We start from the raw sequence: 23,035 nt of genomic DNA on the forward strand, positions 1-23,035 counted from the left end.
AGTAATGTGCTCCCGTGAGGTATGCATTTCTGTTGTTCTGTTAACTATGGGTAAACTTATTTTATGGATAACATTTTGTGGTCCTGTTGCAGACAAATATTTTTGTTTTGTGTTATGTTGTAAAAACAGAGAAGCTAAGAAAAGAGGGAAGAGGCAATGTGGTGTGTATATACACAGAAAGAGAGAATAAAATGTTCATTTAACTGGTAGTTTTAAAGAAATTTCTAAAAGTTTGTGTATATTGAGAGTGACTTGTACTGTTCTGGTGGATGTCCACAGTCCACAGCAGGAGCAAGGAATGAAAGCTGGTTGCCTATGTTCTGACCCTCTAAGATGTTGCAGATGAGCCAGTCTGTAGGGTGCTTGTGACAGGTATTACCAGCTGCACCCTAGGAGTTAGGATAGGTAAGGTCCTCGGGGCTGTACATGTATCATCCCTGCTGTGCAGATTAATCCTACTATTAAGAGGAATCAGTTAGTCAAGAGAGCTAGCTTTGGTCTGTGTGAGCCAGAGCTCACATTAAAGCTGTTTTTGTAGTATACCCAATAAACACTCCTGTTTCAGGATGCATTACTCCTGTTTTCAGGTGTCATCAGCATTTGGCTTTTAAATTATAAAATATGAGCAAGAATATTTATTTACAAAATCCCATTAAGACCTGTGCAGAAAATGCATGCACCAACTGATTTTGCTTAACATAATGCTTTGTACCTTATTATTCGTTAACCTATAATTCACTCAGCTGATGGGATTTCAGCATCTATATTTTTGTTCTTTTGCCAAAATAAAATCTTTTATTCCTTTGCCAAAATGAAAGGGTAGTCCGCTACCAATGGCATGAAAGAATTAGGTGATGAAATATTACAGTAAAAATGTGAATTAATAACTAAACTGCTTCCTGATTAATCATTTTGATTTTAAAGAGAATACACAGAGGCCTACTTCTATGAGTGATTTGATAATGGTTGTGAAATATTAACACAGTTCCCTGTTATTTTTGATTCTGTACTCCAACTATGTTTTTCAATTGTACATTTTCAGGGAAACATCAATACAGTAGAAGATCAAATACTGAATTTTAAAGATTGATGGCTGAGAACATTTATTCCATAATGTGAAGCAGGGGGTGATTAATAGGAATTTTAAATGTCCACATACATAAATTCAGATCATTCGCTTATCTCAGGATCTCCCAGATGCTGGAAAAGAAAAGTCAGTCATTGAAAAATCATATAAAGAGTCTAATGGGGCACTTTTTAATAACTTATTAAAAATTGGAGGTTAATAGGTAGCATAAATACTTGTGTATAATATACAGATCTGAAATATGTTTTGATTTTAACCATGCTATTCCTATTTTAGGATGTCATCCTATCTTGTCTACTGTATTTTGTTATGCAATCTATTTTATTACATTTACTCTTGTGGTATGCCAACTCCGATGATATGGTAGAAGTATGGGAAAGACTGATAGAAACCTATACAAATAAAAACAGAATAAAATTTAATTACATGGAACTTAGCCTAAAACAGAAATTGATTGAGGTCTGACCAGAGTTTAGAAGGCTAGTGGTTTCCTGTGCCAGGAACTACTGTGGAACCCCACAAGGAAGTGTGCTACATAGCAGGATCACATTACGCCCTTGTTTTATGGTTCATTTCACTTATTTAATGCAATTTGAGAACCTGTAAAAGAGGAATGTATTTTTAATTCCATTTCTTTTAATCAAAATATTTATTTTTACAAGATACCTAAAGTAACTTAGGACAAAATCAATAGCACTGTACATCACGTTGTATTACAAAAGCAGTATATTCCATATTCATGAAGTGTCAATAAAAATGCGGATTTCTTGGTTTTGTACAGCTTAGTTTTCTACTTTTAGTAACTCAAGAATATGCTACAGTCTTAAAACAAATGTATTTCCTTTCCTTTTATTATTCCAAATAAATGGTAATATGGTATAATGGTTTATTAAAGTAACTTCAACTAAAAAGATTGTTTAGCACACCAGCTTATTTATCGAGCATAATGAAACATTCCTGAATCTTTGGAAAGTGGATGGGCTACAGCATATATTTTGTTTGACAAAACTGTCTTCTTAAGAAAGAAAAATGTTTAAAATGCTAACTAGATAATGATTCATCAGTCATGGCAGAGGAACTAATTTTTGTTAATGTACTACTTAAAAATGTGTGGAATGAGCAGCTGGATACCACACTTGTGGCATGCCATACTAAGGCTCTGTCTGTTTTCCCCCACAGTGATCTCAGTATGAACAACATCACTAAGCTGCCCTCGAACCCCCTGCACAATCTCCGCTTCCTGGAAGAGCTGTAAGTATCATTGTATCCTTGATGGGCATAATCAGCACCAGACACATTCCTGTGTTTGTCTCTCATACGTACTGTGGGAACCAGATAAAACAGTGCAGGGAAGCTGTCAGCTCTGACACTTTTGGCACATGCGGAAACACTTAGTTGAAAAAGCCAATTGCTTGTGATTCTGGAAATGAACTTATAAAAGAGTTACCATGAGGCTACAACTTCTCAAAGCAGAGACAGAGCCAAACAAATTAAAAATTTTAAACAAGGGCTGTGTAAAAGAGCTGGATAGCTTTTTGGAAATAGTTAAGCAGCAGGATATTAAAAGTTTGAATACTGGTTCATGTTTATTAAAATAGCAAGTAAAGCTATAATCAAAACCTGCTGCCTGGTTCTGCCTATGTCAAGAACAATTGAGTCAACATTTCATAGCATCAAGGCTTCTTGTCCTAATCACTTTTAATTACTGTTGCCTTACTCTTAAATTTAGCATCCTTCAAGGCTGACTGTAAAATACCAAATCCTACAAAGATCTTAGAGTTATGCCATCCAGTACTTTTTGTAAAAGAAAAAAGCAATGTACAATGCAAAAACAAGCTAATCAAACACAGCTTCAAAGGAGGAGTGGGATTGGAAGTGATGATGACTAACCATAAGTGAAAGTCACTGTGTGCAGGAGACCTGGATGTGGCAATGTCCTTGGGTATTATGATCTACGTTTAAAAGTCATCGTCAACCTCTCATTTCATACTGTGATGGAGAATCAATGGCTAATGTACCATATGCCCTGTGGGAAGAGGCTGACACTTGCAATTACAGGAATTCTCTAAAAAGTTGATTAAAGGAACTATTTAGGCTTCGGCCCCTGATGAAACATAGAAGTATAGGAGTGGAAAGGACCTTGACAGGCCATCTAGTCCAATCCCCTGCACTGAGGCAAGACTAAGTATTAAGTCTTAAAAACTTCCAATGGTGGAGATTCCACGACTTGTCTAGGTAAGTGCTTAACTACCCCGACATCTTCCTTTATTAGCCCCTAAAGACAGGGCCCCATCTTTTTCACTGATTTTAACTGCTAATACACCACAAAATCCAAATGGGAAGTTATGATGTTACCTCCACACGAAAAATTCATTTTAAAGGTAAAGGAAATGTACAGTAGTAACCCTATTTTCAGACCCCATTAAGCTAGAATATTACTTCAGAACTATTAGTGTCCTCGCTAATGGCCAGTTATATGCTGCCACCTCATCCTTCAGGCTGGCATTTCAAAAAGCAAAACAATGTGCACATTAATGGTCAGTGGAATTGCCCTCTTAAAGCTCAGAAGAACAGAAGACTCCTCGTAAATCACTTTGAAAACTATTCCATTTACAAACAGATTCCTGCTTTTTTTCCCTCCTCTATCTTTTTTGTTTTATTACCAATAACATTTGCATGGAAACAAAGTATGTCTTTTCAGTTTCATCTGCTCCTTCTACTTATTGCCCGTTTTAAGTAACAATCAACTGTGATACTATAATGTGGCCACTACATGTGTGCTGTCACCAGCAAAGTATTATATCATCAAATACATATGAGGTGGGTTGTGTCACCAAAGCTCTGTTTTTAGATTTTGTGTCTTAGTTACTGTTTGTCAAACTTCCTCTAAACTGTCATAACCCTCTTAACCATCCCAGCCACAAACTCTTTCCTTTTTTCCAGACCCCTCAGAAATAAATGTTTTAGTTTTCCTGTAAACACAGAAGCTGATTCTCTCCATGTAGCAGGTTAGGGTGTTCACTCACTTATACCATCACAGGCCAAGGAATACGACTCCAGTGGAAAGGTGACCATTCTCTTTGTTTTTCTGGAGCCCTCTCTTTTTCTTGTGTTGATACATCCTCCCTCTCTGCCATTTGCTGTTGTGGTTCTATCCCAGTGTTAGGTAGGAGGGACATATGGGCAGGGGCGGCTCTAGGCATTTTGCCGCCCCAAGCACGGCAGGCAGGCTGCCTTCGGCGGCTTGCCTACGGGAGGTCCCCGGTCCCACGGATTCAGCGGCACGCCTGCAGGAGGTCAGCCGAAGCTGTGGGACCAGCAGACCCTCCACAGGCATGCCACCGAAGGCAACCTGCCTGCCACCCTCGCGGCGACCGGCAGAGCGTCCCCCATGGCTTGCTGCCCCAAGCATGTGCTTGGCGTGCTGGTGCCTGGAGCCACCCCTGCATATGGGGCATAGTTGTTATCCTTTTCTCTGAGGCCAAGCACACTGCCTCTGAGATATCCCGAGTTTTCATTAGCATTGGGACATCAAAATTCTCAGGGATCCTTTGCAAAACTAGTCTCTTGCATGATTGTCACAGTAACATGTTATAAAAATAAGTAACATCTTGTAACATATCTGGTTAAGAAGACAATTCAGCATGAAGGATATTGAATCAAAGAAGTTAGACACGTAAATGGCATATTAGCTCATCTAGTTTATCTCCCACTCCAGTCTAAATTTCAGTGCTCTGAACACTGGGGCTTCCATTACTCTTTGGGAGATTATTCTGCAATATTAATGCATTTCACTCACTGTCAGGAGAATTTTCTGACATTTTCCTTCTTAATTTCTTACTATTACTCTTTGTCCCAAACTAAATAATTCTACTTCCTCCTTGCTGCTAACACTGTTCAGCTATTTATACTATTATCATTTTCTGATTCTCTTAGCCAAGCTATAAAAAGTTAAATATTTATATTAAATTAAAATATATCCCAATAACAGCCCCACACTGTTTGAAACCCTACTACTGTGGCACTGAGGTCATCAAATGTATTTACTTATTATTTATTTGGCATTGAAAACTTTAATACTGGATACCTCATTATGAGCCTCATTCAAAGCTCACTGAAGTCAGTAGGTGTCTTTCCATTGACTTCAGCAGGCTTTTGATTAGACACTATGTATAGGAATTCACTATGCTTAAAAAGTGTTGTTTTCAACACTTTCAACTGTTCAATAAATAAGTACAAGAGTCTTTTTAGAGAAACCTGTAAACAGAGCTAAGAATGTTTATAGAGCCCTGCTGCCCATCACATAGGAAGTGAAGCAGAAAGGAGAGACATCTGCTACTGTAGACCTTATAGCATTAAAAAGAAGCAGTTCTTATCTGCAGCCTGGGATAGCAAATGAGGTCTTCTTTACGTAAGTGTCAGTATGGATATCTGCAATGGACATTGGTCATTAGGAGAGTTACAGTGTGCTGGGATTGCAGGAGTCTGCACAGAGAAAGGACATAAAAGGAGAAAAATTTTGGAGCCTGTCCTGTATTGCAGCGGGGCAGGAAGCAGAAAAAGAGATGAGGATGTAGGGAAGGCAGCAGCAGCATTTTGTAGGTGCCAAAGGGGTGGGTGGGTGTGTGTGTGTGTGAGAGAGAGAGAGACAGGGGATACAGCAGAGGAGGAGCCTGCTGTGTGCTGTTGGATAAAAAGAGGGAAAGGAACTGCAACAAGCTAAGGTTATGGTAGGTAGGGTGTGTGTGTCACGTACCCAACATACCACTCTGCAATGTTTCTTGTTCTGAGCAATCCTGCCTCACACATCACCCCCCAAAATATGTTGAGATTTTGTTCAATAAGAAAATTAAACCAACTGTATTAGAACCATAACCAAGATCTCTGAATGAATGTACACTCTATTATTAATTATTCACCTTGTCCCTCAGGGCTGGATCCTGACTCTCCAGTAAAGCAGAGCTTAGGCCTTGGCTACACTACAGGGGATATTGTATCTAAGCTGCGCAATTGTATCTAAGCTGCGTAACTAGTGTAACTCAAATAGACGTAATTTAGATCTACTTCCTGCAGAGTCACACTACACGACATCGACGGAAGAGGCTCTCCTGTCAGCTCCCCCTACTCTTCTCAATCCAGTGGAGTACAGCAGTTGACAGAGTGATCTGCAGTCAATTTAGCGCGTCTTCACGAGACCCACTAAACTGATCGTCGATGCATTGGTTGCTGCTCATCTGTCCCCCAGTAAGCATAGACAAGCCCTTAGAAACTCCGCAGGAGCAGATCTTCTTTCAGTGCAGACCTGAGGGACATAACTGGTTCTTTCATTAACCCGGAGTTTTGATTGATTAAAGTGTGAAAATTCTGGAGGGGAAATGTGCCCCAAAATGTTTGTAAGCATTGTTTTTCTCTGAAAACTGATCTGCACAATGCTGTCCAGAAAGCTGAGTTATGAGAAGGTTCATTTCTTTGCTCATACAATGGGCCTGTTTGGGTCTAATTTTTTGCTTAAATGTATGAGGCGGATGTCAGATACACCAGTGTAAATTCAGAATAACACTGTGGATTTACACCTATAGAACTGAGCCTATGTCTACACTATGATCTGGGGGAGGGTGATTCCCTGCTTGTGTAGACGAGACTCATGCTAGCTTGAGTCGATGAGAACTATTCTGAGTACAAATAGTAGTGTAGCCCCAGCAGCAGAGGCAGTGGCGGCACAGCTTAGCCATGCCAAGCACAAACCCACCTGAATTACCTGGGTATGTACTCGGAACAGCTAAGCTGTACCATTACTGCTTGTGCTCTGATGGCACAGTGCCATCAGAGTTCAAGAGGGGAAAGCTCCCAGAAGACTGTGGACCATAGAGTGTGTTGAGGGCTTCATGGAACTGCTTATAGTTGTTCCTGTCCGCATACGCCTGTATTTCATCTGCTTTGGCGCTCAGCCACAAGTCCCGCATTTTGCACAGTCTGTTCTGTACTGTTCTGCGAGCGTTGATAAAGGCGGTCGTCTTTGCCGCTGAGGATGGGTCGTTCTGATATGCACGATGCAGGCGGTGCTTCTCAGCAAGTAAGGCCTGGATTTCTGCATCATTTTCATCAAACCAGTCTTGCCGCCTGCATGTGGAGGGCCCAATACCTTTGATGCAGCTGTATGGACAGTGTTGCGGAATCGCTCCTAGTCTTTCTCGGTGTCATCCTCAATACGAAGATCAGCAAGCTCATTCCTGGGTCTTCCGCTAGATTTACAGTGATGCGGCTGTTCTTCAGCTTTGACACGTTGATCCTTTTGAGAGCCTTACAGCCTTGTGGTCGTCTCTTCGGCATGATACGGAGCTTCATTTTGGATACTATGGGCCTGTGATCCGTCCAACAGTCAGCGCCGCACATAGCTTTTGTAACCTTGACATCTTGTCTGTCCCTTCTCCTGATGATAAGGTCAATCAGATGCCAGTGCTTGGAACGGGGATGCATCCACAAAGTCCTGTTATGGGTAGGGAGGTGGAAGACCGTATTGGTGATCAGAAGCAGGCAATGTTTAGGGCACCTTTTCTAGCCCCCTCCTCCTCCTACGGAGGTGAGCAGTGCAATCCTGAATAGGGCTGCTCAGTCACTCAAGAAGGCGCCGAGCTCCACTGCTGCTTCGGTCAGTGAGGAACGACCATTATACCTGAGCCGCCTGTGTGCAGGTCTGCGGCTACAGCTCCCAGTGTATCCACACCTACTGCTTCGTCGCTCGCCCATCGCCACAGGACTTGATATGATGAGATATGATATGATGTCGAGACTTGCATGTGAATTGGATTAAAGTGAGGGAGAGTTGCGCGACGTCAACCTCACTCTCTCTTCCCAGTTCCTATCTGTATCCAGTGGCTGGACAAGAGTCGAGATGGCTGGAGCTAGGGCAGGGCGCAGTGGATGACCAGGACGCCTACATGTCTTGTCATGCTTTTGAGCGTTCCACAAAGCTTGCTGTCACCGCCTTCCTGACCGTTGAACCAGGTTTCCTCAGTCAGCTGGATCCAGCCTTTGCATGCAATGGGTAGACAGGCCCTAACTCACTGAGGGTCTCAGACTCATCAGCTGCCCTCACCTGGTTTAGCCTGCCAGTCGAGATGGTTTCTGGGGTGTGGCCACTGTCGCATGCTGACAGCTACTTGGAGCCACAGGTGAGAACTGGGTGTCAAGTGGGGACCAAAGTGGATGAGCTGCTGCTAGGAGTGCGACTGCTCCCCCATCAGAGGTACTACCCCTCCCTGACAACCCCATACACCCCTGCATAGCTGATGGCACTGTGCTTCTTACAGAGAAGACGCAGATTCTCCAGAGATGGGCTGAACATTTTGAAGCAGTTCTCAACTGCCCCTCAGTCATCAATGATGAGGCCATTGACAAGATGCCCCAGGTTGCAGTTAATGACTCCATGGATGCTTCACCAGAAGAGGATGAAGTGAAGAAAGCCATCAACTAGCTGTCAAGTGGCAAAGCCCCAGGGTCAGATGCCATACCAGCAGAGGTGTACAAAGTCGGTGCACCCGTGCTGCTATGGAAACTCACTGAGCTGTTTCAGTCCTTCTGGAAGCAGGGATCCATTCCACAGGAATTTAGAGACGCGTCCATCGTGCACCTCTATAAGAGGAAGGGCAATCGCCAGGTATGCGACAATCACCATGGAATCTCACTGCTCTCTACAGCGGGGAAGGTTCTTGCATGGGTTCTGTTGAACCGATTGATCACTCACTTGGAGCAGGGCTTACTGCCAGAATCACAGTGAAGCTTCCACAAGGGATGTGGGACTATTGACATGATCTTCGCTGCATGTCAACTACAGGAGAAATGTCAAAAGCAGAATCGTGAACTCTACACAACTTTTGTGGACCTCACAAAAGCGTTTGACTCTGTCAGTCTCCAGAGCCTGTGGAGGATCATGTCGAAATTCGGCTGTCCAGACAGATTCAAACAAATGGTACATCAATTTCATCACGGTATGGTGGCTCATGTCCTGGATGACGGTGAAACATCTGAGGCCTTCCCAGTCACCAACGGCGTCAAGCAAGGGTGTGTTTTAGCACCCATTTTGTTCAGCATGATATTCTCTGCCACTCTGACTGATGCCTTTCAACACTGCACTGAAGGAGTAGGCCTGAAGTACAGAACTGACGGGAAACTATTCAATCTGAGGCGACTGCGTGCCACCACCAAGGTGAAGGAAACTGTACTTCGAGACTTTCTCTTTGCCGATGATTGTGCTCTGAATTCTAGTACAGAGCCAGAAATGCAAGCCAGTATGGACAAGTTTTCATCTGCATGCAACAACTTCGGTCTCACCATTAACATCAAGAAAACTGAGGTCATGCACTAGCCAGCTCCCCACGCTCCATACTCAGAACCATCCATCACTGTAAATGGACAGAGACTTCAGGCAGTGGACCACTTCACGTACCTGGGCAGTACCCTTTCCCGAGCAGTGTCAAATCGATGATGAAGTAAACTGCAGAATTACTAAAGCCAGCTCTGCATTTGGCCGATTGCGCTCCAATGTCTGGGAACGTCGAGGGATCAGCCTACCAACGAAGCTGAAGGTCTACCGAGCAGCGGTGCTTCCAGCTCTGCTGTATGCCTGCAAGACGTGGACTGTCTATCGGAGTCATGCACGAAGGCTCAATCACTTCAACATTTCCTGTCTGCAAAAGCTTCTAAAAATCAGATGGTAGGACAAAGTGCCCGGTGCTGAAGTCCTTACCAGAGCCAGTCTGCCGTCAGTTCACACACTGCTGATGAGAGCCCAGACCAGATGGGCCAGACATGTCGTGAGAATGTCAGATGAGCGCATTCCTAAGCACATTCTTCTACGGAGAACTCACCCAGGGAAAGCGCTCCCATGAAGGACAAAAGAAGTGGTTCAAGGACACGCTGAAGACCTCTCTGAAGTCCCTCGAGATCAACACCGTCACATGGGAAACCCTCACACTGAACCATCCAGCATGACTCAGCCTCATTCACACAGGCAGTAATACCTCTGAGGCGAGGCATACTGCTGAGGCTGAAAGATAGCGTGAGCTGCGCAAGTCCAGAGCTGCCCGCACATCATCGACAGTGCCATCACATGTCTGCCCGATGCATGACAGGACATTCCACGGCTGAATCGGACTGATCAGTCATCTTCGGATGCACAGAGCCCGGTCATCGAACAAATGAGTTGTTGAGGCCTTCATCGACAACGATGGACGAACATTGCATCTATGCTAGTATTTATATTTGCACTCACTCCTATCAAGTTACCACAAGTATGTGTATGCAAACTGGGAATCACACCTCAAACTTGTAGCATAGACGTATCCTGAGACCCACTTACTGATCTCAGTGGGGTTGCACAGAATGTAAACTGAGGCAAAATTTGTTCTAGAATGTCTATTAGTATAAATGTATCAATACATTACCTTAAGATGTAAAAAAGGTATGAACATTATATCTGTTGCTAGGCCAAAACATGAAATTTTAGGTTCATCACCACCTAGGCAGGTGTCTTAAAGGGATAAAATGGACAACTGTATGTAAATATGGACATTGTGAGCAAAACTTCAAAATGCTTCCTGAAATTATTTTATTTGCTGAATGAATGTCTCTATAAAGACTAAGGAAGAAAGCCTGTAGTGATGGCAGAACTAGATAGAACACTGTTAAATGAGACATATCTAGTTTCCTTTCATATACTGAAAAAATTGTTCTTCCTAAGCAAAGTAGGCTGCCGACAGACAAAAGTCCATTTGATTTTTAGTACACTGCTATTATTGTACAACTTAAGGCAGGTGCTTTTACCAAAACAACAGGCAGGGGCGGGGGAAACAAACCCCAAGGGGATGTTTTTTGGGTTTTTTTTTTTTGGTTTTTTTGTTTTTTACAAAATGATTTCAGAGTAAGACAGTTTCAAATAACATCTATTTTCAAAATTACATGACAAAGGCACCTTACATTTAATTCTAACCTGCATGCAGGTGCAAAGTGATTTATTGAAGCCTGTATTACTTTAAAAAAAAAAAACTTGAAGAGGCTTACCGTCATCTCTGAAATTTTTCAAGTTGCCCACTGTATTATTACAGCTATTACTGAAGAATTTAGTGTGTGACGTTTGTGTGTGCTTTGAGACATTTTGTCTTCATGATAGTCAAAATGTACAATGAAAAGCATAAGATTTCAGGCACAAATGCCTTTAAAAACATATTGTGTTATTGTAATGAAATACAAAATTACATAAATGCAATACAAAATCAGGAACATATGTGGACCCTGCTTCTCATTTACTTTAAGGCCCCTTCACACTGTCAGAGTGGTGCAAAGGGACCTTTGTGTAAACGAAAAAAATTACACCCTAAATTCTAAGGACATGACCAGTCACCACTTGTTCATCTTGTTGATTGATTGTTCCCCTTTCCTCTCTTCTGTCATTCTGTTTGTTTTGTCTTTTGAGGGAGAGATTTTCAAAGGTATAAATGGGAGTTAGATGCCCAATTCCCATTGGCTTTGAGTGGGAGTTAGGCACCTACCTGACCCTTATACCTTTGAAAATCTGGATTAGAAACTCTTTGGGGTAGGGACAGATATGCTGAATTTTTCATAAAATCATAGATTCCAGGACCAGAAGGGACCACTGTGATCATCTAGTCTGACCTGCTGCATAGCACAGGCCTTAGAACTTCCCCAAGATAATTCCGAGAGCGGATCTCTTAGAAAAATATCCAATCTTGACTTTAAAATTGTCAGTGATGGAGAACCCATGACGACCCTTAGTAAATTGTTCCAATGGTTAATTACTCTCACCGTTAAAAATGTACGCCTTATTTCCAGTCTGAATTTGTACAGCTTCAACTTTCAGCCATTGGATTGTGTTATAACTCTCTCTGCTAGACTGAAAAGCCCATTATTAAATATTTGTTCTCCATGTAGGTACTTACAGAGTGCAATCAAGTCGCCCCTTAACCTTCTCTTTGTTAAACTAAATAGATTGAGCTCCTTGAATCTATCATTAAGAGGCAAGTTTCCTAACACTTTAATTATTCTTGTGGCTCTCCAGAGAACTCTCTCAATTTATCAACATCCTTCTTGGAAGAAGGAAAAAAAACTTACTAGCAGATCCAAGAACAGAACCCAGGTCTCCTAACTACTAGTGTAGGGCCTGCTGTACTACACCATACTGCTTCCCTCCCTTGCTGTTAGAGTACCAAGCCCATTGTGGGCACTACTGAGTATTACTTGTATTTAAATAACTGGAAAGCATCATTGTCCAGCTGTACCGAAAGACAGACAGGAGACACTTGATCTGGATTTAATCAGGCTGCAACTTTATTATTAGATGGTCTGAGACTACCCGGCAGATAAGAGTGTACACTGCAGGTAACCCCATGTTTATTCCATGATTACCTGGGGGGCTTTTACCAGCTCTTTTTCCATCCAGGTCCTTGCAGCAAATCCATTGCTAGGACCTTAGCATCCTCGTCCCCCTCGTAGGAGGGGTAAGTTGGGCTATAAGAAAGGGGGGCTGGCTCCCTACTGTTCCAATGGTATGAGTCCCAAGCCCCACACCGTTACTGTCATAGCATTCTTTCTCAGATCTGAACCTTAGAATTCAGAAAATGAGATACTAGCATGAATTTCCCTAAGCTTAATTACCAACTTAGATCTGATAGGCTGCCACCACCCAAAAATATAGTGTTTTGGGGCACTCTGACCTCCCCAACCTTCCCTGGGGACCACAAGAACACAGATCCCTTGGGTTCTTAAAACAAGGAGAAATAAACCATCCCCCCACCTTCCCCCTCTCAGAACTTCCCTCCCTGGGCTATCCTGAGATACTGATCTAACCTCTTAAATCACCATACAGAGAAGCATCTCCCTTCCCTTCCACAAAGAGGCAAACCGATTCAAGGAAAACAGAGATTTTATCTCTCCCCCTCCCATCTCCCCACCCATCCTGGTGAGTTATCCCAATCCCCTGGGATAAAACAAGGGAAACGGAGAAAACAATCAGGTTCTCTAAAAAGAAATCTTTTAATAAAAGAAAGGAAAAAGTAAAGAATTATCTCTGTAACTTCAAGATGTAACTATTACAGGGTCCTATAGCTTACAGACACCAGAAAGAGACCTTCCCCCCAGAACCAATACAAATCAAAATATTCCCAGCAACTACACATGTAAAAGTTAACCAGCCAGATCCACAAATTGCAAATAGTGTAAAACAATTAAAAAGCCTAAACCGCCTGGTTTTTACCTTCTATTTGAAAAGAAACTTAGAGAGCCTGTAGTAATGTCTGGTCTCTCTCAGACCCCCTGAGAGAAGAACAAAGAACTCACACCCAAACTTCCCTCCACTCGAATTTAAAAGTATCTTGTCTTCTGATTGGTCTTCTGGTCAGGTGTCCAGTTTCCTGCTTGTAACCCTTTACGGGTATAAGAGACATTAACCCTTAACACTGTTTATGACAGTTACGTCCCATTAATCAGCACCTCCTTTTTAAGTCCTTTATAAGGCTATTTATCTGGTCACTAGATGCCTTCCCTATGGAGGCATCTGCCCCACACTTACCAAATAAGGTGTGACATATAGACTACTACACCTTTTGTGCTCACTGTAATATGTGTTCCCTAACATCCACTGTGGGGAAGATGGAAAAAAAACACTCAACCGAAGCCAATATGGTGGTGAGGGGAAAAATTCCTTCTCATCCCCCCTATAAAGAAGTGACTAGCATAATGCCCACAGCAAGTTCAAACCCCACCTGCTAATCATACTTCAGGGGTAAGGAGGGTGGATGCTGCCTTGCCTGCTGCGTGCAGAATGGGGTTTCCAATGCCAGAGCTTTCACCTTTAAAGCCTCCCATCCTTACATTCCAAGGTGGAGAGTCAGTGCTGCAAACCTGACCAACACCACCTTTTTGCAGCAATTTCTGACCTTGTTCCCCGTCCCTGGCATAAAGCACTACTGCCTTCCTCCAGCAAGCCTGGACAGCAGCCCCCGTGCTTTCAGTGCAGGGCGGTAATTGTCCAGCTATACCAAAAGAAGGTCTGTATTATTAGACGTCTGGGACTATCTGGCAGATAAAAGTACAGTGCACATAACCCCTGTCTATTTTTCATTTACTTCAGTGAGCTTTGGACAAACCCCTAAATGCCAAAGACCTTTCCCACAATATGAATCTGTGAAGACATAAACACTACAGGCATACGTGTAAAAAACCTGCAATCAATATGCTAGGCAAAAAGAGAAAAAATGAACAAATATAGTCTACAGGTCTCATCATATTGTTCTGGTTCTGATCTCCCATGTGTGTCAGTTTTACAGCTTTTACAGCACTGATTTCAATGGACTTACTCCCGCTTTACAGCAGCGTAAGTAATTTCCATCAGCCTATATGTTTCTCAGTAATTTTCATTGCAAATAACTTATTGTCTCATATACAGCTGTAACACTGCATGTATGATCACATGCTCTGCTCCTTGTAGTCTGGGAATTTTTATTTCACTTTTAATAACCCTACATAGCAAGATGTGAACAGTTTAGAATATACTGTTGTGTTTAATTTGTAATGTTTATTGATGAGACATATCTGCCACCAGGGAGGCAAACAGCCAATGACACATCGTAAATTCCATAAGACAGACTTTGTTGATAACACAGGGCAATGTCTCCACAACCTTGTTTTAATACAGACAAAGAGGCACTAAAAGTCCTTGCCCAGAAGAGCACAACAGTCATTTTGAAATTAACCATACTTCAATAAAAGTAGTAGAGAGGTATTGGCTAAAATAATAATGTGGACTAATTGGCAGAAATTGAGGTAGATTTTTTTTTTGGTAGTTTTTATGCATGCACTGAATCTGACTCACTAGAAATGAATGCGCTAGTCATTATTCATAATGAACTGTAAGATGAAGATTCACATTGTGCAATCAAAGTATAATTATGAAAGCTACAAAAGCAAATATTAACTCCTATTCACATAATCTATCAAGATGGCCTAATGATTCTAGAACTAACCTACTATTGTATTTTTCCACTGTGTCATGGATGTTTCATGAGCTTGATGCCACTTTAAACCAGGACATGGTGAAGTTAGCTGATTACTGTAAGACTTGGCGCTTCCAGCCAAGCATCATAAAAACAGTCTCCAGTTTGTTCCATCTTCATCATGCTAGCTCAACCTGAGAACTGAATGTTTATCCCAATGCTCAGAAGGTGAAGCATGAAGTAGAACCGGTCTATCTAGGTGTGAGCTTAGACTGCACACTGAGTTACCATACCCACCTGGAGAAGACAGCAGCTAAAGTTAAGATATGTAACAATCTTGGCAACCTGGCAGGCTCATCATGGGGTGCCCGTGCTCCAACTCTGCAAATGTCGGCTCTTGCCACCTCATATTTGGTGGCAGAGTACAAAGCCCTGGCTGGGAGATTTAGTTGGTGTTGGTCCTGCTTTGAGCAGAGGATTGGACTAGATGACCTCCTGAGGTCTCTTCCAATCCTAATATTCTATGATTCTGTATTCTGCTGTGCATCAGCATAGAGTCCATCATCACACACCAAACTGGTGGATACACAGTTACATTTCTATCAGATGAGAGGTTGCCACTGGCAAGTTACTGGAGAAAGTACATGCCAACTCAAGCCTGCAGCTGCACAATGACATTTTTAAACCACCAGCTGCACATTTGCTGTCACGTCACCCATTATGATCTCATCTGCCACACCAGGATGTTCGAGTGGAAACACTCTGGCGAGAGGAATGGATATTTGTTATAATCCCCAACCAGTCCCTCATCGCCACCCCACAATCTGCCCCCCCTGTTTTTGACCTGCCCTGTTGCCAATGGTCCCTGTTGAACAGGTTCTGGACCAGGCAAGGTCTCTGTGCAGCCAAGCAGTATTGGTGGGGCCTCTGTGACAGCCCTTTGTGCAGCTGCGGCACAACACAGACGATAACGCACGTTGTCAATGAATGCCTGCTGACTAGGTTCAACAGTGGCCTAGAAGAACAGCATCATGCCACTGAAGATGCACATGCTAAATACTGTGTCACTGTGACACCACCAAAATTTAACAATAAAAAAAATTCTTCCATATAGACATGCCAGACTGGCAACCTCCAGAACTGCCCTTTCGGCTACTGTATTGACAATGACAAGCCGGGGAACAAAAAGAGAAACAATGGAGCAAGTGCCTGACTAAATCAGAATGGCTCATACTATTCCAGGAGTAGTCTACACTGACAAGCCACTGTTGTTTGAATGTTAATTAAAATAGCATTCCACAGAATTAACTCTAGTACTGCTGTGCACCTGTAGCATAACAAAAGAAAAGAGAACAAGAATGTAAGAAAGAGAAAATAATGAGAGATGCAAGTAATAATTTGGATGTTTTAGGGAAACAGCTTGGAATTCCAGGTTTTTTTCAACTTTTTAGTGCTGCAGCAATATTCTCCCTGTCCGTATGCAAAAGTGTAGTTTCAAATATTAGCTTGTAAACTGTTTCTAGAAGTAGGAGTTGCCAATTTTGTAATATTTAAAAACTGGACACTCCTACAGGAATGCCAGAAACCCCCCAAACACCCCACTCCTTCCCCACCTCTTCCTTCAAGGCCCCACCCCTTGTTCATTCCTCTCCCAACCCTCCATTATTTGCTGCTTTTCCCCACTCCCCTCTGCCTCAGGCAGGAGGGACTCATCTGAGGATGCAGGTAGGAGGTGGCCCCAGCTGAGTCAGGACTGGCACGAGTCTGACTTTGGGTATTCGGTCAGTACTACTATCCAGAACATGTGATTTCTTTAACAGCTTCAGTTACCCAGAAATTGTCACAAAGAAGTGGATTGCAATACCAACTAACAGATAGAGACTGTAATAAGCCATAAGGAAACCTTTTTAGATGTTGCAACCAACAGAGATAACGACCTGTAGTTTAAGAGATGGGGGACATTGTCTGGTTTTTAGGAAAAGGGATGTGGCCCTTTAAGGCCTAGATACTCAGAGAGAAACAGTGACCCATTGCTGAAACCCTTCCTTCCCTTCCCCCTCCTTCCCATGACCGGAAGAGAAGGGAGACTATTTAGGTCCATGCAGGTGCAAGAAAAGCCCTCTGTTATCTGGACCAGATAGAACAGCACCCACCCTGTCCCCCATGGATATAGTTAAATACCAAGTTATGTCCTGCTCTGCTGTGGGCATAATGCTAATTGCTCCTTTCTGGGAAACATTTTTTTCCCTCACCACCAGATTGGCCAACAAGAGGAGGGGGGTGGGGTTGCCTTTCCCACAGCAGGTTGCGGCTTAGTTAGCATGAATATGAAAGAGGAGTTAAGCTATGATGTTGCAACTCGTTATGTAAGCATGGGTTGTGTGTCCTGTGCGGGTACTCTAGGGAAGGGATATGAAGATTAGATTAAATGGATTGGTAAAGATTTACAGGAGGTATTCTTTAAAGAAGCTGAAACAGCAGGGGTTCAGGGCTCCTATGACAAGTATAACAGGGAGCCAACCCCACCCTCCTTTATAGCCCCTCCCCCTTCAACCCTCATTTGAGGGGAAGGAGTGTGAGGTCCCAGCAGGGGGTTGGCTGGGGACCTGAATGGGTCAAGAGTGAGGACTGACAGCAAATGGAATCAATCTGTTTCACCTTATATTTAGTTGTCACACTCCAAGTACATTTCACAAACCTGAAGAAGAGCTCTGTGCAAGTTTGAGAGCTTCTCTCTCTCACCAACAAAAGTTGGTGCAATAATATCTAATAAAAGACATTATCTCACCCACTTTGTCTCTCTCATATCCTGGGACCAATGTGGCTACAACAACACTGCATAAATGGGGAAAATGTTAATTGAGCTATACAGCTATAGATCCTGAGGCACTCTGAATTTAATTAACCAAAGTCTTGCACATTTCAGACCCAGTACTTCAGTGTGTTCACAGACCTAACTTCCTTCTATGTCAGTGGGAGTTTAGATACGTGGACTGCAGCATTGTTGTCTGATTAGGATGCACAGTGGCAGGTGAATATTTTTTTATACTTAAATAGTGCAATTTTCTACTTTCTTGTAGTTGTAAAATAATTACATCGCTACCCTGATATAACGCGGCCCGATATAACATCAATTTGGATATAACGTGGTCAGGCAGTGCTCCAGAGGGGAGGGGCTGCGCACTCCAATGGATCAAAGCAAGTTTGATATAATGCGGTTTCACCTATGAAGCGGTAAGATTTTTTGGCTCCTGAGGACAGTGTTATATCGGGGTAGAGGTGTATATGCTAATTCAGCCAAAATCATGTTTACATCTCCCACATTCACAAGCCTGGAAATTTGGCAAAAGGCATCCAAAACCAGTCATTTTTCACAAGTTTTTTTTGAACTTCAGAACACAAGTGCATACACACCATTCCTGCTGGAGGCAGTGCCAGTGGTAACATCTCTAATATGCCCTCACTGTGGCTTCATTTTACCACTCATCAGTGTGCAATAGCAACTACATAGCACCAGAATTTTGGCCCCACACAGTCTCCATGTTTAGCACATAGCATGGAAATGACAAAAACAATTGCCACACTTTTCTGTCCAACTATCTTCTTAACAGTACATCACATGTCAATGTACTTATGATACTGTTGACATTATACATTATTCCCATACTGGTGATACTGCCACCCGGGATGAAAACAATAGGTGCTCAGAAATCTGAAATACACTCTTTAAGGCTAGCCCAACAAATTAGAACCAAAACTCTGGATTTGGATCAATCTGACCTAGCATTTATTGTTTCAGTTACATGTAAGTGTTAAACTTAAAATAAGAAGTTTAATAAGAGATTATTGGCTGGCCTGTGGGTTTAGTGATAATACTATCCAAATATAAAAGTCAACTTGAATCTCTTGTTTCCTAGTTCTGTGGGATCTTATGTAGGAGATGAGTTTAGAGTCTGGGGTAGAAAGAACAAAGATGCTTACTTGAGCATACTCAAGTACTCCTCACAATTGGTCTTGCTGTCTGCTCTGGAGGAAGCTACATGGCTTCTGTTCTAGCAGAGTGCCATAGTTAGAGCCATCTGAAAAGAGCAGGGCTCTATAGTGTTAAAAGCAAAACAGAGTTTGTCCTCAGTACTGGCCTTGGTCAGCTTAGCAAAACATGAGCCCATTATCTTCAGTGGTCTTATCATTGCAGGTGCAGAGAAATGCCCTCCCCTCTGTAGAAGGAGGGGGTAATAGTACATTTTGAGCCAGTTTCTTAACTGGCAGACATCAATGATCAAGGCCAGATCAAGATCAAAGATGGTGTAGTGTTCTGATCAAGCAATAGGGATGGGAGGAATACGTGAAGTCAATGGACCTTCTCCAGTTACACTAGCTTTGAATTTGGCGCACGTATTTTAAAAGCCATTTGGGGCTTTTGCTACAGTGAAACATGCTGTATTTGAATTTTCAACTAAAATGTAAGTGGAGTAAAGAACATAGTATCTGTAAATATGTGTGCAGCACAACTAACTCTTGCCCCTTGTTTGCAAGGAAGGAGCATGTTTTAAACATTTTGTTCCAGGAGCTCAGTATAAATCAGCTTCTTGATGACATAGAATTTCAGGCCGCATTACTGTCCTTTCTTATGTTATCTATCACTTCATAATAATTAGGTGATTAATTCATAATGAGACAAAATGAAATAAAGAGAGATGATAATCACTATCAACAATTCATAACTTTTTGTCTAAAAAGATAAGTCCTCAAAAACATCTTGCAGGAAAGCAAATTTAGAGCAAATATCAGCCATATGGTTTTAATTTCACACATTAAATATTATTACTGAGATTGGCCTAGGAATAATCATTAAATAGATATTAAATTATAGGCAGCTGCCTCAATCTAATAGTCTGTCCGATCAATATCAGACTGGCTATCCATATTGACAGAGCTATCTTTCTTACTTTGATTTGAGAAGCAAAAAATGGTTTTGCATCATCATAGTTAAAAAGAGAAATATAATGCTTTTGGTGATTAATTACCCTAAGGCTGGCAGGAAACAAGATAGAAGCAGAAAAAACAAGATCTGCAAATTCTGCCTGAAGTCTGAACAATTTTTTTGTTACATCTAGAATCAGTCATTTTAGAAAACAAATTAGAATCTCAATTTTGCTGTAATACCTAATATTTACACTTCCCCTCCCCAGTCCCACTGTAACATCTGTTTTGTATTACAAGAATATAAATGTTTCAGTATTGGTATCAATAGAAGAATTAATTGATTGATTTAAATAAGGAAGATAAAATCCTGACCCTATTGAAGTCAATTGGAGTTTTTTCACTGAATTCAGTGGGGCCAGAATTTCACCCTGCACCTTTATTAAGTATTCTAAACAATTTTGATAGATGGACGGGGGATCAGACGCTTGGAAATAATATTAAAACAACAAAACTGAATTACCTAGACACTCTCCACTACCTCTGGTCCCAAACACCAGAGAGACAGACCAATATGCTGATTATCAATGCTTTAGTAAAGTTTTGTAGATTTTATATTTGTATACAGCAAAGAGTTACCATTAATTAGAATTACTGTTAATGCGTATCTGATATCTGTGAGACAGCTCCCATGCTTAAAGTTAGGTTCATATTTTAAATACCTTGCCGAATCAGGGCACTTAATACTTTTTGCTTACAGAATCAAAAAGCCTTAAGGTTCTTCTCTACTATTTCCTCTCAGTTACCAGTCTGGGAGATTGTATTAGTTACAGTATGTAATTTAGCATCAAAGGAGTCAAACCACCCTTCTCAAGAGAAGATGGATAGCTTTCAAAACTGATTCAGCTGAGACATCAACTCTGGTAACCCGTTCATCTTCATTTTTTTTTAAAGAAAAATATGGCCTAATCCATGATAGCACTAGCCTTGGCACATGTTCTTCCCTACTCTCTTATCCCCTGGATGATGTCAGTAAATCAGTTAGCAGATAGAATTTAAAATTCAGGGTCGGAAAGAGCTAAAGGCAGTGCTAGTAGTTCAAGGAACACAATTTATAGCCATCTCCCTAGTATATTTGGAAAGCCAGAGGATTGCAAGTTGCAAACGTGCTTGCATACCACAGAATGTTGCAATATGGTATATGCAAATAAAATCTGGAGTGAATAAATACAGTACAAAGCAAACTACTAGAAATGTTTCATGAAAATAGCTGTAGCCTGGTCTGTATAAAAGAACATGCACTGGCATTTCTCTGAACAGACACATCCAACTGTTGCTCTTATATTTTAACAGCCAAATAACAACACAACAGACTTGTAATGACCTCCACTTCCACTAATGCAAGTTGAAAGTCCAGAATTACTTCAGTGCATTTCAGTGGACTTTCACTCCACTGGACTTTCAGTGGACCTTCACTCCTTTAATAGTGACACTTTTTACAATGCTTGCTCCTGAGGCGCGTTGAGCACGTCCAACAAAATTCTGTGTGCCCTTAACTCCTAGTGATTTCGGCACCTTCAGAACCTCTTAGTTCATTCCAATACAAGAAGATTCCACTGTGCTAATCCTATCAAAATGCACAGTTATCATCTACCATATTAGTGTTGCGTAAATGCTCCTTTACAAAAAGATCATTGCCTTCCCTTCTACTTCTGTTCGAAAGGCTTGGTCCTGCGTGGCACTGAGCTCTTCCAAGAGGTGATGAGCATCCTCAACTTCCATTGTCTCTAAAGAGAATTGAGGATGGTCAGCACTTCTCAGAAGGGCTCAACATTTTGCAGGACTGGGCCTTACCTGAGAAGAGAAGAAAATCTGCCATGGTCCCCATAAAGGGATGGCATGCTGTCTTTTGACCTCGCTTCTACTACTCCCAGCAGGAAGTTATGAGGAGCTGGGGTGGTCTTGCTGCAGCATTCACAGTGGAGAGTGAAGAGGAGCTGTTTTTCCCAAAAGCTGCAAGCTGCTACGAGTGGACATAAGGTTGCTGAGAATGATGCAAAGTCACCTGCCTAACCAGGAGGAAAAGAGAAGGGGATATTGTTATGGACACAACAGCAAAATGAGGATTGACATATGCATGGAATTGAGTAGCAGGCCACAACTTTTATTAAACTTTAACACAAGGGAGGGGCACTGCCCGCTCATCATGTATCATCTCCTATACAAGGCATGTAATAGGTTCCAGTGCAAGGGTTACAAGACCCCTTACCATATAACCCATAACATGGGATAGGCTCTCCTCAGCTTACCCTGAAGGACTCATCTCTCTCTGAGTCCTAGCACCCTCCATCCAGTCCCCTTCCGGCCCTTGAGGGAGACAGAGGGTGCAGCTGGGTGGGAATCTCAACCCATGAGGGCCACAAGGTCTCACCCTATCACTTGAGCCCAAGCGCATCATCAAAATCTTTTATCTCTGGGAACCATTCATTTTATTTTCTTAACTGCACTGGAAACTGGCCACAGGTTGCGATGAATAAACAACTCCACCCTGGTACCTCAGTCAGGTACTAAGCATGTTCCTGCTTAACCCACTGTGGCTTGAAAGTGCTACAAGGAAGATAAAAACCTCCTTGGCCCTCCACCAGTTGACCCATGGGAGAAAAAATTCCTTCCTGACCCCCTAAACAGCTGATCAGCTAAAGCCACCGCATCTGTCAGGCCAGGTTCCCATTTCTAGTTTAGGTAGACAGCTGAAATGGAGCTGAAAGAGGCTCCACATGGCTCCTGCATGGGATGAGATCCTGGGCAGGGGAAGGCTGGCCAGTGAGCACCCCTCTCCCCCAACTGGCCAATGGATGCCAGAGACTTCCAGGGGAAGGAGCGACCTATTGTCCCTTGATGAGTGTCTCCCTCCCTTACTGTTGGGACCATTTCCCCACCAGCCCCATCAATTTCCCCCACCCACTGATGCAAGTGGGTGGCATTTTTGCCAGGCAGGCCCTCACCTATCATAGTGAAA

The 23,035-nt window shown here is 42.3% G+C and overlaps 1 protein-coding gene across 6 annotated transcripts in view; it reads left to right on the top strand.

Annotated features, from left to right (window-relative positions):
- The window catches only part of LGR5 (leucine rich repeat containing G protein-coupled receptor 5), a 136,846-nt gene that overhangs the window by 53,002 nt on the left and 60,809 nt on the right, over nt 1–23,035 (top strand). For 5 of the 6 annotated variants that reach the window (XM_050934750.1, XM_050934754.1, XM_050934782.1 and 2 more), the window contains exon 2: nt 2,267–2,338. In XM_050934750.1, coding sequence (XP_050790707.1) covers nt 2,267–2,338 — 72 coding nt within the window. Of the gene's footprint in view, nt 1–1,042; nt 1,128–2,266; nt 2,339–23,035 lie in introns of those variants that run through there. The other variant, XM_050934764.1, reaches the window with a different exon arrangement.

The sequence above is a fragment of the Gopherus flavomarginatus genome, chromosome 1, assembly GCF_025201925.1.
Source record: "Gopherus flavomarginatus isolate rGopFla2 chromosome 1, rGopFla2.mat.asm, whole genome shotgun sequence".
Taxonomy (NCBI): domain Eukaryota; kingdom Metazoa; phylum Chordata; order Testudines; family Testudinidae; genus Gopherus; species Gopherus flavomarginatus.